Below are 13,844 nucleotides of genomic sequence, written 5' to 3'. Positions count from 1 at the left end.
GTTGTGATCTATGTTGTCTAGGTTTGCTGTTGTGAACAACCCAGTTCGCAATGCAGTTGGACACACCACCCCGTCCTGTCTGTATATCTCGATAACTCTGTTGGCCTCATCTGTGGATACTTGCAGTATGCGATCGTAGGAAACAGACAAACCACGTTGAAAAAGGACGTCAACAAGATCCCGTTTCCTTGTTTTGCTATGAATGAGGAGACCCAGGTAAAGGGGCAGTGATGTTTCACGTTCCAAGTTGTGACGTAAGCCTCCTGCTGCAGTCTCCGCCCCCCTCTTTACGGTGTTGAACGTTACAAGCTGGGTCAAGGATTGCACAGGGACGCTCAAGCTTCTGTCCATCGCCATCTGTTTCTGTATACTTGTTCCAGCGAGGATCATTTGCATCAATGCTGTCAATGATGGCGGAGCGTTGTTGTATGATTCCTCAACTAGGGATCCATTTAAATGATATTGCCTTTGCAAAATATCTTTCCGCACAATCTGCGCAGCTCTCATGAGAATGACAGCGTCGTCATCTGAGCGTTGTCTACAAGCATTCAGTAGAGCCTCACCAATATCCTCTTTGGATGTCAGCACCACTTCATGATTACTTCATGAATGCGAAACTTGTTCTAAGTCTTTTCTTGTCAGGTGAGTAAGTTTCATCAAGTTTGAGGTGTGCACTTCGCTTCTTTGCCCTTGATTTCGCCCTGCCCACACGTGAACTGCTACACCGCACATAACAGGTTTTGTGCCATTTGGCAGCATGCGCAGCTAGGGTTTCTGCAATACCACAACCGTCATTTAGTCTGCAGATGTTTATCCTGCAAGGCAAGGCATCTAAATGATTCACTGTCTTGAGGTTTTGAGCAAGAGTCTCATAGACATCTCTACTTGACTGATTGCTTGCTTTACTTGCATCTCTTAGTGGTTCAGTCTCGGAACGTTCCTGACAAAGAGCGCAAATGTTCCTGTCTATAGGACTTGCCATTGTTGGTGATGTCTTCTTCCAGTCCAGTAATGAAGAGAAAGAATGTGAAATAAAGAAATTATTGGAATGACAACTGTGATGCAAGATTCTGTTTCTGTTATAGTCTTTATTTTCTCAGTGCCTTTTACAGAATAACAAGTCTTGCGGAATATTTCAACGTGCTTACTGGTACATCAAACATACCCCACGTCTAGTAGACGTGCTGAAACACATGTGTTTGTATATCATATATATATATATATATATATATACTAGCAAAAGTAGAGATGAATAAGAACATATTGTAGAATATGTAACAGCGTCAAGAAGAATGTATGTCGCAAGACTGTTGTTTTGATGATAAGAAACTCAAAGAATTTCATCGTTATACATATTACAACTTACAAACTTCATGAAGCAGCAAACAAATACATTTTGTATTATCAATACAAATACAAATACAAGTTATCAATACAAATACAGCTAACATATTCTATCAAAAACTTCGAAATTTTACAGCGTGCAAACTGCCGGTAACTGACCTTATGTCAACCTTTGTCTTTATCATGATCATTCTCAATTCATTATAATATCAAACAAATAATGCAGAAATGCAAGTGTGTCAGTAGAGATGCATCACATACAGGGATATTTTATATGGTGCAACATGCGCAAGGCACAAACGACTGCATGTTCCAGGACATTTTTACCCCAGTAAGAATAAACTGCATCTGATTGAAAACGTCAGGACCTTAAACCTGAGTATTATTTTTTGTAATACAGTATATATAATACGGGTTAATGAACAAATCTCATTTACCTTTATTTGGTAATATCAGTCAACTACATGACGTAGGCGAGTTCCCACGATGACCACGATGTCCGTAGGAATGTACTAGTATTCCAAATACGGTACACAAGACTTGGACATTGTTTAATTACAATAAATTGTAAGTGATTGAGCGCGCATTTGTAAGTGATTGAGCGCGCATTTGTAAGTGATTAAGCGCGCATTTGTAATTTTATTGGGTGCGCACTGCTGAAGTATGCAGGCCTCCATTATGACGTCAGTGAACGTGAATTACGGCTTTTTGCTGCATTTTTTTTGCACCCCCGTGCACGCGGGATCTAATAAGTCGTGATGTTTGCTTGGGCGGCCATAATGGATTTCAAATGCCGGCCATACAGCTTGTCGGACACATTTCGTTTAACCAATTATTCAAATCGGCATGTTCTAAATAAATCTGGGCAACAGAATTTACCTCTATTTGCCATTTGGAATTCAAGATAGGGAACTTCAACATTTTCGTCTGGGCAGCCATATTGAAATTCAAGGTGGCAGCCATGCAGCTTGCCGAACATTTTGAATTTATCTATTATTGAATCCAAAATGTTAACATACTGTATTTGTGTGCTAAATGCCAATGCCTCGTCATTTACAACTCAAGATAGGGCTTATCAACTGTACTTCAAAATTCAAAATTCCAATTGATAGACTTCTAATATCAATCCATTATTGAATTGAGAATGTCGAAATACCCTTGTGTAGCAAATTATCAGTGCTACAGGTCACGTGGAACCAAACATTTGGATTTTCGATGATTCAATTGTCATGGCGGCCATATTGAAATTCAAAATGGCGGCCGACCCAGTCGTCAGATCTCTTGGATCCGGCAATTTTTGAAATCAGCGCCCCAAAATACCCCCATATGCAAAATTTCACATTTTCCGCCGGATGTTAGCAAATTTTTCACATATCTGCCCCACTGTTGGTCAAATGGGTGACAAATGAAAGCGCTGTGCATAGTTGCGAATGGGCATATTCACACTTGCAGTTAACTCACTGACACGGTGTCATTAGGAGGGCTAAAGGCAAATATCATTAGGGTTGTCACTTGCTCGTTTCTTGTTCAGCATTACAATGTTTACTAGCAATGGAGTGAAGTGTCCGCGAAGTTGTAGGTGACATTGAAAGGACAGTTGATGCTTGGGCGCTGTTTATAGAGACATTGAGACCAGTCATGGCCTGCAGGATAATTGCTCTGATGTCTGGGCTGAGGTACTGACCAGCATCAGGGCCAAAGTAGGTGGTGTAGTAGCACGTGCTGGTGTTAGGTCGAAGTCGGCGGCGTAGCAGTGCTGACTGATGTCTGGGCCGAGGTCAGCGGCGTAACAGCACTGGCTGATGTCTGGGTTGAGATCAGTGGCTTAGCAGCATTTGGCTGATGTCAGGGCTGGAGTCACCAGTGTAGCAGCACTAGGAGGCTCCTAAAACTGGCCTTCCAAGTCACCATGCTGGGCATATGATGCTTCCCCAGTGTACAAACAGTGCACAGTTCCAGTTGTGGAGTCCAAATTTGCTGCAGGATTTTTTTTGTTTTGTTTTTGTTTTTGTGAGTAGACACCTGCTAAGTACATTTGTTTCACAAAATATGTATCAGTCCCAATTTTGTAGTTGATTCCTTTGGGAGATCACACTGCAGCAATTAGTGGCAGTAGCGCCGAGCTGAGAAAATGGCATTTCCACTGGTGTATTAAAGTGAAAACATAGTTTTGGTAAGGGTTTGAAAACCAGTCTGGCACCATTTCATATTTGCTTGCAATATATCGAAAGAGTCTACAAAGAAACTTACCTGGCTGACGCGATTTGTCGGGATGATGAGTTGTTTTGGAGTATTTTGAGAAAAAGTCGGAAAACCGACTTTTATTCCAGAAGGATCCAGACTAACTCGGTCTCAGGGAAAACTCGACCCTATTTCAGACAATTTACATGCAGTTCGTGATCGCCATGTATTCTGCTGTATAATACCCAACGAGGCCTAACTGAACAGACAGGAAAGTGCGTGCTAATCCTGTACAAAACAAATGGACAGCGCGCGGTCCTCAAGCGTATACGCACATCACCTCAATTGCTGAGACGCGCTGTCTTTGAAGTTTTTGTTGTTGTTTATCAAGCGTCTTTGATTGTTTTTAGGGGTGCTTGATAGGCGCACACTAATTTTGCATGTGCGCCAAAAGGTTTTTTGATGCGCGTGTTGTAACAACTCGGACCATTACTGCGAGTAGCCAGTTCAGAACGCGAAGCGCTATACAGACCGCTCCCATTTACAACACTGTACAATCCAGAGGGACAACCAAGACAACTCAGCCCGCCGTCAAAGTGAGGCCAAGTTATCCCCGTGTCTGAGTTTAGCTTGACCCCGTTCGGGTAAGTTCTGAGACTGAACCTTTTTGGTTAATATTTCCCATTTTCGTCGTTACCCATCGAATATCTTGTTATTACAGCGTTATTCCGCACAATTCCTAGGCATATGTTCACATTTGGGAGCGAAATTTGACAACTTTTGCAGGCGTGCCAGAACTATGTTTTGGCTTTAACACAAACATCCATGAAGATGTCAAACGCTCAGCTGTAGGGGTAGAGTCTGTGCCTACAGTAATGTTTTCCAAAGGCCTAGAGTGTTTTATCTCAAAGGGAGTGAGTTTACATTTCATGAGCTAACCAAAATGACCACTAAATAACAGGGCTAGTTGTTCGCTACCAATCACTAATATTCAAATGTACTTTAATCATTCATTGATGATAAGTCATGAATATGCTGTTGAATATTCACTATGCGCTTAAAGCTGTTTACCGCCTTTGCTGAAAGCCAGCTAACACAGCTCAAAGCGTACAAGGAGGAGGGAAGGTATAAATGCTACAGCACTATTTTTTCCATACCTTGGAATAACTCAATATTATTATACACTTACTGGTAATTACTTACGGGCTGTAGTATATACATTTGTACATGTACATGAGTTACTGCACAATGATTCTGTGAAGGAAGATTTGGGCCTTGGGATCAAAGGTCATCGGCAAGTGAAAATGCTAAAATTTTACAATTTTTCCCCTATTTTGAAAATGGCTCAAAATATTGTCTTGAAAATTGGTGTGTATTGTAGAACCAAAAAGTGACATTTTTTGTTTCACATGCTTCTTCTTGTATGTGATAAAACTCTTGGTGCTTAATTAAAAATAATTGCTAGTACACATTGTACATGATACTTCATATCTTTGTGTGTAGGCTAAAGCATCTCTTTTACTTTCCCTATGACAGGACTGCTTGGTCCAGATGGGTGTGGCCTCATTGGTAGATGACAGTCTGGTGATTGGTGAAAAGGACCAGGGTGAGGTGGGGAAATTCCTCAACAGGATCCTGGGCCTTTCTGTTGAACGACAAAACATGGTGAGCAATGAATAGCAGCACTGTTCATAATAAAGGTATCCTTACCCTGGAAAGTGTATATCTTTTATGTGTAGATGGACATGAGTCATTTTTTTTTTCTAGTAATATTGACAGATACTATAATGATACTAGTTTTGCATGATACAAATGTGCTAATCTATGTAATTTAGTATTTGTAAAAGTCTTGCCAATGTCCAGTCCTGTGCTCATTTGTAACTGCCTCAACTTCAGTCTGACAGTGCAGCATTGTAAATATAATCTTTGCCATATGTTTGTTTCATACACGTATGAGTATCTTTTCATGCCTCCGCCACAATGTCGCTGGAGTTCATACACTATTTCTGGCTGTCCGTAATCAATTTTGTGGACACCGTAACTTAAGAACTGTTTGAGGTATCCAAGTGAAACTTGGTATATGCATGTATTAGTGGATGAAGCTCCTCATGCCTATCAATTTTTGGTGCAAAGGTCATAAGTCAAGGTCAAATGCTAAAATTTTCATATTTCCCCCATATGTCTATAATGCCTACGTGTACATGTATTTTCATTTAACTTCTTAATAGTGTACAGTATTACCAGATAATGATTCTCTAGGGAAAATTTACCACATCCCAATGCCACAAGAGAATTATTTGACATTGACAATTGCATTTCGAAGATTTTTACGCTGGCGTATATGTGTACACAGTACACACTGTTCAAATCTGTGAAACTAGGGTAGATTTTTCTGGTCACCATGGCATTGTGCAAGCTGTCTCAATAGATGAGCCACTAGTCAAGCCATGGTACGAATGGTGCTGTACGAAGGGTACGTTACGTGCTGTTGAGTTTGTTCAGACTTTAAACTACCCCCTGTGGGAGATTAAAAAATTATGATTTAGTCACATTTTAGTTTGGGGTCCAGGTGAAAATTGGTATCGGAATACCAAAAGTTAGGCCTCACCTAAACTTTGCAAAGTATCCACTGCTAATCTGGACTTTAGTCTCAGACTAACTTTAATCTGCGCTATCAGAATACCAGCCCATGTCATTATTTCGGCTGTTGAGCGGAGATATACAAGACACAATTTGGTAACATTACTCGTGACTTGTTAGTCTCATCTTAGTATCATTAATTTATGTCCTTCACTCAATCTCAACTTCACAGCCCAGCCATATGTACATGTATTGGGCCCAGAAAAAGTTCAGAATTCTGCCAAATTTGATTGCTCCGCCTGACAGCTTTACAATATTTCTCTAGGGCAATGCGTGGGTTGCAGCCATGAGCCATCATTCATGGCAAAAAACAAAAAAGAGACCAAGTTCTGGTTTTGATTTTGGGTAGAATAAGTATTGTTATTATTCATTATGTAGACAAGTCAACATTTCCTTTGTATAAATTGTAGTATACTTTCACTAGTTTTGATAATAGAGTGAACCCAAGGAAAGCAATTCTTAATCTTGATACATCATGTTTCATTCATTGTCTTCCTATAGTCACAAAATAGCATGTCACCCAGCACCCTTCTTGGTCTAAATCCATGGTTCCTTCACCTCTCCTCCTTGCCCTCCAAAATAAGAAAAAGGAAGTGGCTGAAAAAAAAAAATGGTTACACTTACACCGTTAGCTTAGGCCAAAAAGAGGGTTCTCATTCCGTCCCACTTCAAACTTTGAAACGGCCTCAATTTTTTTTTTCATAAGAAATTGTATTATTTTATTTTTTTTATTGAGAAAAAAATATTAAAATCATCAACAAATCTCAGAATTCAAAATATGTTGGGTCAGGACATGAGTGCTTTCAACGTAGTACTGCTGCTAGTACTAGTCACGATCAAACATCAAACAGGTCCTAAACCTCTTCTCTCACTGAACACATCCACTCTTTTTTGGCATAATATGTACACTAAACCCTGTATAAATAGTGGTAGGGCATCCATACATCACACATCATATACCTGGCAATGGCCCATAATGATTTTGGGGTCTGTCAACTGCTAACAATGATATTAAGAAAAATGTGAACATTAGTTCATGTGTTAGTTAAAGAGATAATTTCTCATCAAAAGTATTGAAGTGCAATTTCATACCATATTCAAGATGGTTTTAATTAACAGTGAAATCAATAGATCACAACACTATTACAGGCTTTGATCAAAAAAGGTCCTAAAATATAGCCATGGAATTTTAAAATTTCCCATGTTTTCACTAATCAGTGATATAAGTTGCATTCACATGCTCAAATTAACAGATGTGATGATGTCATCACCTTACTAATCTCCCTTCAACTGGACACACATTTTTGTCCAGATTTCTTTTTTCCTCATGAAAAAAAGAAGAAGAATGGGATGTACTGTATCCCTGGCATCAGATTTGAATAGTATAGTTTGTGTGAACCCATCAACAATATACACGTGATGTTTGAGGAAAGAGTACAGCAGACAGTATGGATCTACCCCTATCAATTATCAAATGAATATGAACTTTTGAAAAATTAGCTGTATTTTGCTAAACTAGAAAAGCTCTCAGAGAGCACAGACCTCCGCCAAGCCAGCAACTCATTTCCCCCATATACCCTTACACGCATGCAATTTCCACAAATACAGTTCGACCTCGATTATCCGGCCTCCTTTTATCCGGAAATCTCTATTATTGGACGCATTCACGCAGTGAAGGACTTTTTTTTTTTTCATCCAAAAATTGAGAAAAAACAGTGACTTTAACTTCTTTTCATGGATCTATTTCACTAATTTCATAAGATGTGCATGATAGGTTTCTCAATATCTAATGAGGTAAAACATGTAAGATTTTCACATACTTCATTTTTGTGAAGAAGGGACTACAATTTTGCGCAGGCTAGCATAGATTACACCACTGTTGTGGGGTACGCTACCTGCCTAGCTGCCAGTGCACTGGGACGGCAGCTTGGACAGCAGCTTGGACGGAAGCTATATACATTAACATTGTGTCTCCCATATCCGGCCAATTCGCTTATCCGGATGAGCGTCGGTCCCGACATGGCTGGATAATCGAGGTCGAACTGTAGAAGCCTTTTGTTTACATCATTGCACGGCGCCTTGCCCGAGCAGAGCATGCGCTTTAGTGCACATAATATGTAAACCTCCAATACGCGCAGCTTGAACCCCAAGTTTGTTGAACTTATATGCCAAAAGATGAATATCCTTCAAAAATCCATAAGAATTTGCGGATCACTACCAAAATTGAATGAGGTATTCTTGTGTCAATATCGACTTTTTATGCAAGTTTCATTTTAATCTGTGCCCAACTTTCTGAGTTATTTTGCAAACAGACAAACCAATGCCAATGAGCATGTAACCTCCTTCTTTTGCGGAGGTAATAATCAACCAAAAATGTTAATTATATTCTAATGTACAAACCAATGGGATAATTGTGAGGTGATGACATCTTCAATCCTTCCAATTTGTGTGTATTTTAGTGTAAACATGTAAAACTTGGAAACTGCATTAAATTGTATTCTATATAATATGCAACTTCTATCATTCTAGTCATCTGATTTCACTCCATGTATTCTAGTCAACTAGTGCTTTAAAAGCCCAGGTAGTCAGAATTGTGCAAATGTGACCAGTACATCACCACTATTAAAAAGCTAACTGCTTGTGATATGCAGTATGTGTGTATTGTGTCACCTTGTTATAGGTTGATATATGAATATGTTCCTTTCACTCATTAGTGAACTCTATTTATGAAGCACAGTTTGTGCTGCAAGCTGTAGGGAGTGCTTATTGTGTGCCCTTATCATTTGTGTCCCTTTGTAACATGTTATCATGTCATATTATATTGTAGATCTTCACATACTTCCTAGGATGTCTTCAATCAGTTGTTGCTGCTGCAAAAAAGGAAGGGAGGTAAATATCACATTGTCCATATTTAAAATATAAATTGGTGTGCACAATGCACACAAGTTTTCTGTCTCTGTAGGATTGCAAGACAACTGCGTAACCTTCTTCTGTAAATCTTTTGTACGCTGAAATGTTCGAAGTCATAACTGTTTCACATGCTCTTGAGCAGATCAATTTGTGACCCGCGACAACAGTTTCAGGCAAAAGTCGCAAGAGGAAATTACCTCCTAGGCGGGGTACAAAGATTTTGACCGTTGCCGATTTTGTTTTTTTACAGAAATATGTAGAATCTTTGATATGTTTTCTACATCTACGCTAAATTTCATGGCATAAGACTAAGTTTTTCGTATAGAAAATAGAATTTTAAATCTGCTATATTGGATTACATTCGTCAATTTTGATCTTCTTTCAAACGGCATGCCAATATGTCCAGTGTTGCTACGGCGCAGCGTCTCTCGTGTGATTGGCTAGTGCGTCGCACACGTTTACATAGTTCAGCTTTCGGAGACACGTCTAGCAGCGTTTCCGGAGTGTTTTGTCCACGCGTGCATTCTCCATTGTTGTTGTTATAATAGATACACTCGCTGTGTTGTGTATGCCCTTCGTTGGGCTTTCTATCCGAGCTTTTCTATATCGCAGCTATGTTCGATAACGGAAGTGAAACAAAAAGTGAACAGCAGTGCTAACTTCCAACACGGAAACATATCACATGGTGAACATGGTTTGAATGTATCAGAATCACAAATCGCCACACAAAATCATGCAACATATGATCGGAAACCCACCTGTCAATTGCAGCAAAATAACTGACATGAACGTGTGAAAAGAAAACTTACAATATTCTCTAAACTATGTGCTCGTAGTAAACATAAGAGTTTGACTCAAAGGACAGCAAAGGAGAGGAAAGGAGCGGTCATAAATGACCAATATTCAAATAATAAACGGCAAGATTACACCAAACTAAGTAGTTGTGTCTTCTTTGTTTTGTTTGTTTTTTTAGTATGATAAACACCACCGCACAATGCAACACATGCACGGCTTGAAAAACAAAACAAGACAACAGGAAGCGTGACCAGCTTTAGCAATTTTTCTGCCTTCGAAAGGGTCCCCCACTGATGAAAAAACAACAACAACACCAAATAAACCACAATGAAAACAGGATTTGTAAATACTAGTATGTGCATACAAATGTGCCACCCGCTCATGCTACGTGTACACAGGGGCATGGCGTGTGGATGCCATTGGGTAATGCGTGCACCATACACACGTACGACAGCAGGCTTGCGCAATGATCATATCTGCCATCTTGGAAGACGTACTGGTAAACAAAACCTGAGTGAAAGGCATGGTGTACTTTGGCTCCATACGCTGAGTTCCGAGAAAGGTGCCCGGGAAATTTGACTCTCTCAGTGAGCCAATCAGAAGGCACGGGAGCTTAATCTCAATTGACACTATCATACAGATGGGTGATTGCATCGCTCGGAAATTATCTTTGATCAAGAGGTGAATCTTCAAATCCTGTTTTCTCAATAAAATTTACAGGCTAACAAATTGAAAAGTGCATTAGATTTTGCTTTATTATGCCCACTTACGGTGTCGGAGAATAAAAGTGTTTTATATCAATGCATAGCTTAGGAAATGGGCGTTGTGATTCAGAGAAAAAAATGAATTTTCAAAATACCCGACTTTTGCCTGAAACTTTTGTCGCCGGTTACATTTTTGTCTTCCGTTTTCAGAGAGTTCTCTCCAGAGAAGATGTTTCCCTTTATAACACAGACATGCTATAGGAAGTGACATCAACAGCTTGATAAAGTTGCCATACATTGATTCCTTGATCTTGGGGTTTTTCAGACTCTTTCCAGTATTTTTTCACACCTTCATTTTCTTCATGAAGACACATTGTCAAATTTCTACCAAACTTGGGATATACATTTGTACATATGGGCACCATGGTCCTGGGGGGGGGGGGGGATCACAAGGGGCCCAGAACCCTCAAATTAGAGAGTCTTTTAAAAACTTGTATTCCATAAAAGCACAAATCCTTGGAGTAAATACAGTGAGTGTAATTTCTGGTTTGTTTATGGCAGATCAAGTGTTGACCACCTTGGTGGGGCCAGTCCCAAATCAGGGGCCAATTTTCACACATTCATCTTTGTAAATATGCATGGTCAAATTTGGGATATACATTTGTACAAATGGGCACCATGGTCCTCGGGGGGGGGGGGGGGGGGGGGGATCACAAGGGGCCCAGAACCCTCAAATTAGAGAGTCTTTAAAAACTTGTATTCCATAAAAGCACAAATCCTTGGAGTAAATACAGTGAGTGCTTTTTCTGGTTTGTTTATGGCAGATCAAGTGTTGACCACCTTGGTGGGGCCAGTCCCAAATTAGGGGCCAATTTTCACACATTCATCTTTGTAAATATGCATGGTCAAATTTGGGATATACATTTGTACAAATGGGCACCATGGTCCGGGGGGAGGGGGGATCACAAGGGGCCCAGAACCCTCAAATTAGAGAGTCTTTTAAAAACTTGTATTCCATAAAAGCACAAATCCTTGGAGTAAATACAGTGAGTGTATTTTCTGGTTTGTTTATGGCAGATCAAGTGTTGACCACCTTGGTGGGGCCGGTCCCAAATCAGGGGCCAATTTTCACACATTCATCTTTGTAAATATGTATGGTCAAATTTTCACCAAACTTTGTGGGTGATAGAATAAATGGGCACCATGGCCCCTAGGGGATCCTCAGGGCACTTCAAAGCCCCCAAACTAGAGGAGTTTGTTTTATCACTTTGTAAAAATCAGAAATGATGAGTCAATGCTATGAATCAATATATTTGTGAGTATACTTTCAGGTTTTCTTGTGGCAGATCAAGTATTGTCCCCTTGGGGCCAGGACCAAATTGGGGGTTAGTTTTGATATGTCGATTTTCTTCTTGAAAACACAGTTTTCCACAAGCTTGGTAGGTGTTGTCACCAGTGTAATGGAATACAATATATATATTGGACAGTATGCCCTTAAAGCCTCCCAAGTTTATGTTCCTCATGTGTGATATATGTTTCTTTTAGGTCTGCAAGAATGTGTGAGAGGTGAACATATTGTAATCAGATGAGGGCTAGACCCATTGAGTGTCTTGTCATATCTTGAGCCTACTAATATGTTTTCCATAAGATTTGCAAGGTTTGCAACTTTTTTAGGGTGATGTGGTGACAGGCCACACATCACTACAAACTAATGTATACTGTGACATTGACAACCCTTGATTACAATGTGCTTTTCTTTGACATTTGTCATGTTAGTACTTCGATTAACTTTGCAAATGAAACAGTACAGGTTTTAAGTGTACTTTATTAAACCTTTTAATTGCAGTAGTTCACAATGGCGAATACTCTGCTAAAGGCACATTAATCAAACAAAGATCGTTTGCATTGCTTTTGTACAGGGGTGATGTTGCTGCTGTTACAAAATATTTTTTTTTTCCATTTTGTGCCTTTGTTTCATTATGCAGATATAGTGAAGGTCTTGTGGATATCATGGCATCCTCCATTAAGTTGTTAGGAACACAGCAGATCTTCAAGGAAGCTGTCACAAGTACACCAATCAGGTATGGCACACGAGCCTTAAAGATGTTTGAAAAAGGTGCTCCAAATTGAATGTTGTACGGTTGTTTAAGTGCTTGTTACTCCTAGCATCACAGGTGAGCATTCTCAGTGGTCAACCCAGGCTCAGCTCAAGTGAGCTGTATTGCGATTGCTATTCGTGCGGCATGCATTATGCATCTACTTTTTACATTTCAAATCTTCTTGAAAACCCCATGATAGATTTTCACCAAACTTGGCAGGTAACATTCCATAGCATTTGTGACCCTGCATCACAAAACAAACAAAAAGTCGCCGGACATGATATTTTAGATAAGAGCATATTCTAAAAGAGCAGACTTTAAGCTTTAAAATGATGTATAACTCAAATCAAATGGACTCTCCTAACCTATCTAAATACATGAAAGAAAGCACACACTCAGAAAAAGTGTGAACTGAGAAAAGAGGCTCTGAAGTACAGTGTCTATTCAAGCGCTTAATCTTTACCAAGCCTTGCTGGCTGTGCGATAAATGGGACAAAAAACAGGGTGTAAACTGCCGGAGTAACAACAATGAAGGGATTATCAGATTAAATTGTAATTAAGCATTCCTTATTAACACATTCTGTCCATAATATAATGCCAACTTTCAAAGCAGTAGCATCATCCTTTCAAAAGTTATTAGAGTTGAAAGTGAAGAGTGTGTACAAGGTTTTTAAGAAATGAAAAGGGGAAATGAAAAGACAGAACTAATCACACTATTCTACCAAAAATGTTCCGAGATAAATTGCTAAAAAAACACACTTTCCTGCCCGTTTTATGATCCCAAATTTTAGCATAATGTAGAAGGAGACTTGGTCTTTCAGTGAATATGAAAAAGTCAAGATCGGCTGGGTTGACCCATTTCTCCTACTTTCAGTCGACTTTTTGTTCCTTTTTTTGATGCATGGTCACATTTGTTCAAATGGGCAACATGCCCCACCTGGAGTCCCTCAGGGGGGCCCCAATCCTCCCAAAATTAAGGAATCTTTAAAAATCTTCTTCTCCAGAAGCAGAAGTGATACAGCTGGTACAGTTGGTGATGCTCGTGCTCGCAAAACCAATTTCAATGGTATGAGATCTCGATCCTTCTGAAGGATAGATTCGCAGATTGCCCACATGGATAAGATAGCCTGTAGCTCAATGAGGCTCGCGGTTTACCAAAGCTATCTAATTA

General features: G+C 39.7%; 1 protein-coding gene across 1 annotated transcript in view; it reads left to right on the top strand.

Moving 5' to 3' along the window:
• LOC140244701 (uncharacterized) overlaps positions 1 to 13,844 on the top strand; it is a 245,979-nt gene that overhangs the window by 187,749 nt on the left and 44,386 nt on the right. Inside the window, exons 22-24 of the mRNA XM_072324317.1 lie at positions 5,062 to 5,190; positions 8,993 to 9,054; positions 12,560 to 12,655. Of these exons, the coding sequence (XP_072180418.1) occupies positions 5,062 to 5,190; positions 8,993 to 9,054; positions 12,560 to 12,655 (287 nt within the window). The remainder of the gene's footprint in view (positions 1 to 5,061; positions 5,191 to 8,992; positions 9,055 to 12,559; positions 12,656 to 13,844) is intronic.

The sequence above is a fragment of the Diadema setosum genome, chromosome 21 (assembly GCF_964275005.1).
Source record: "Diadema setosum chromosome 21, eeDiaSeto1, whole genome shotgun sequence".
Classification (NCBI taxonomy): Eukaryota; Metazoa; Echinodermata; class Echinoidea; order Diadematoida; family Diadematidae; genus Diadema; species Diadema setosum.
This window is presented reverse-complemented; position numbering and strand designations above follow the sequence as displayed.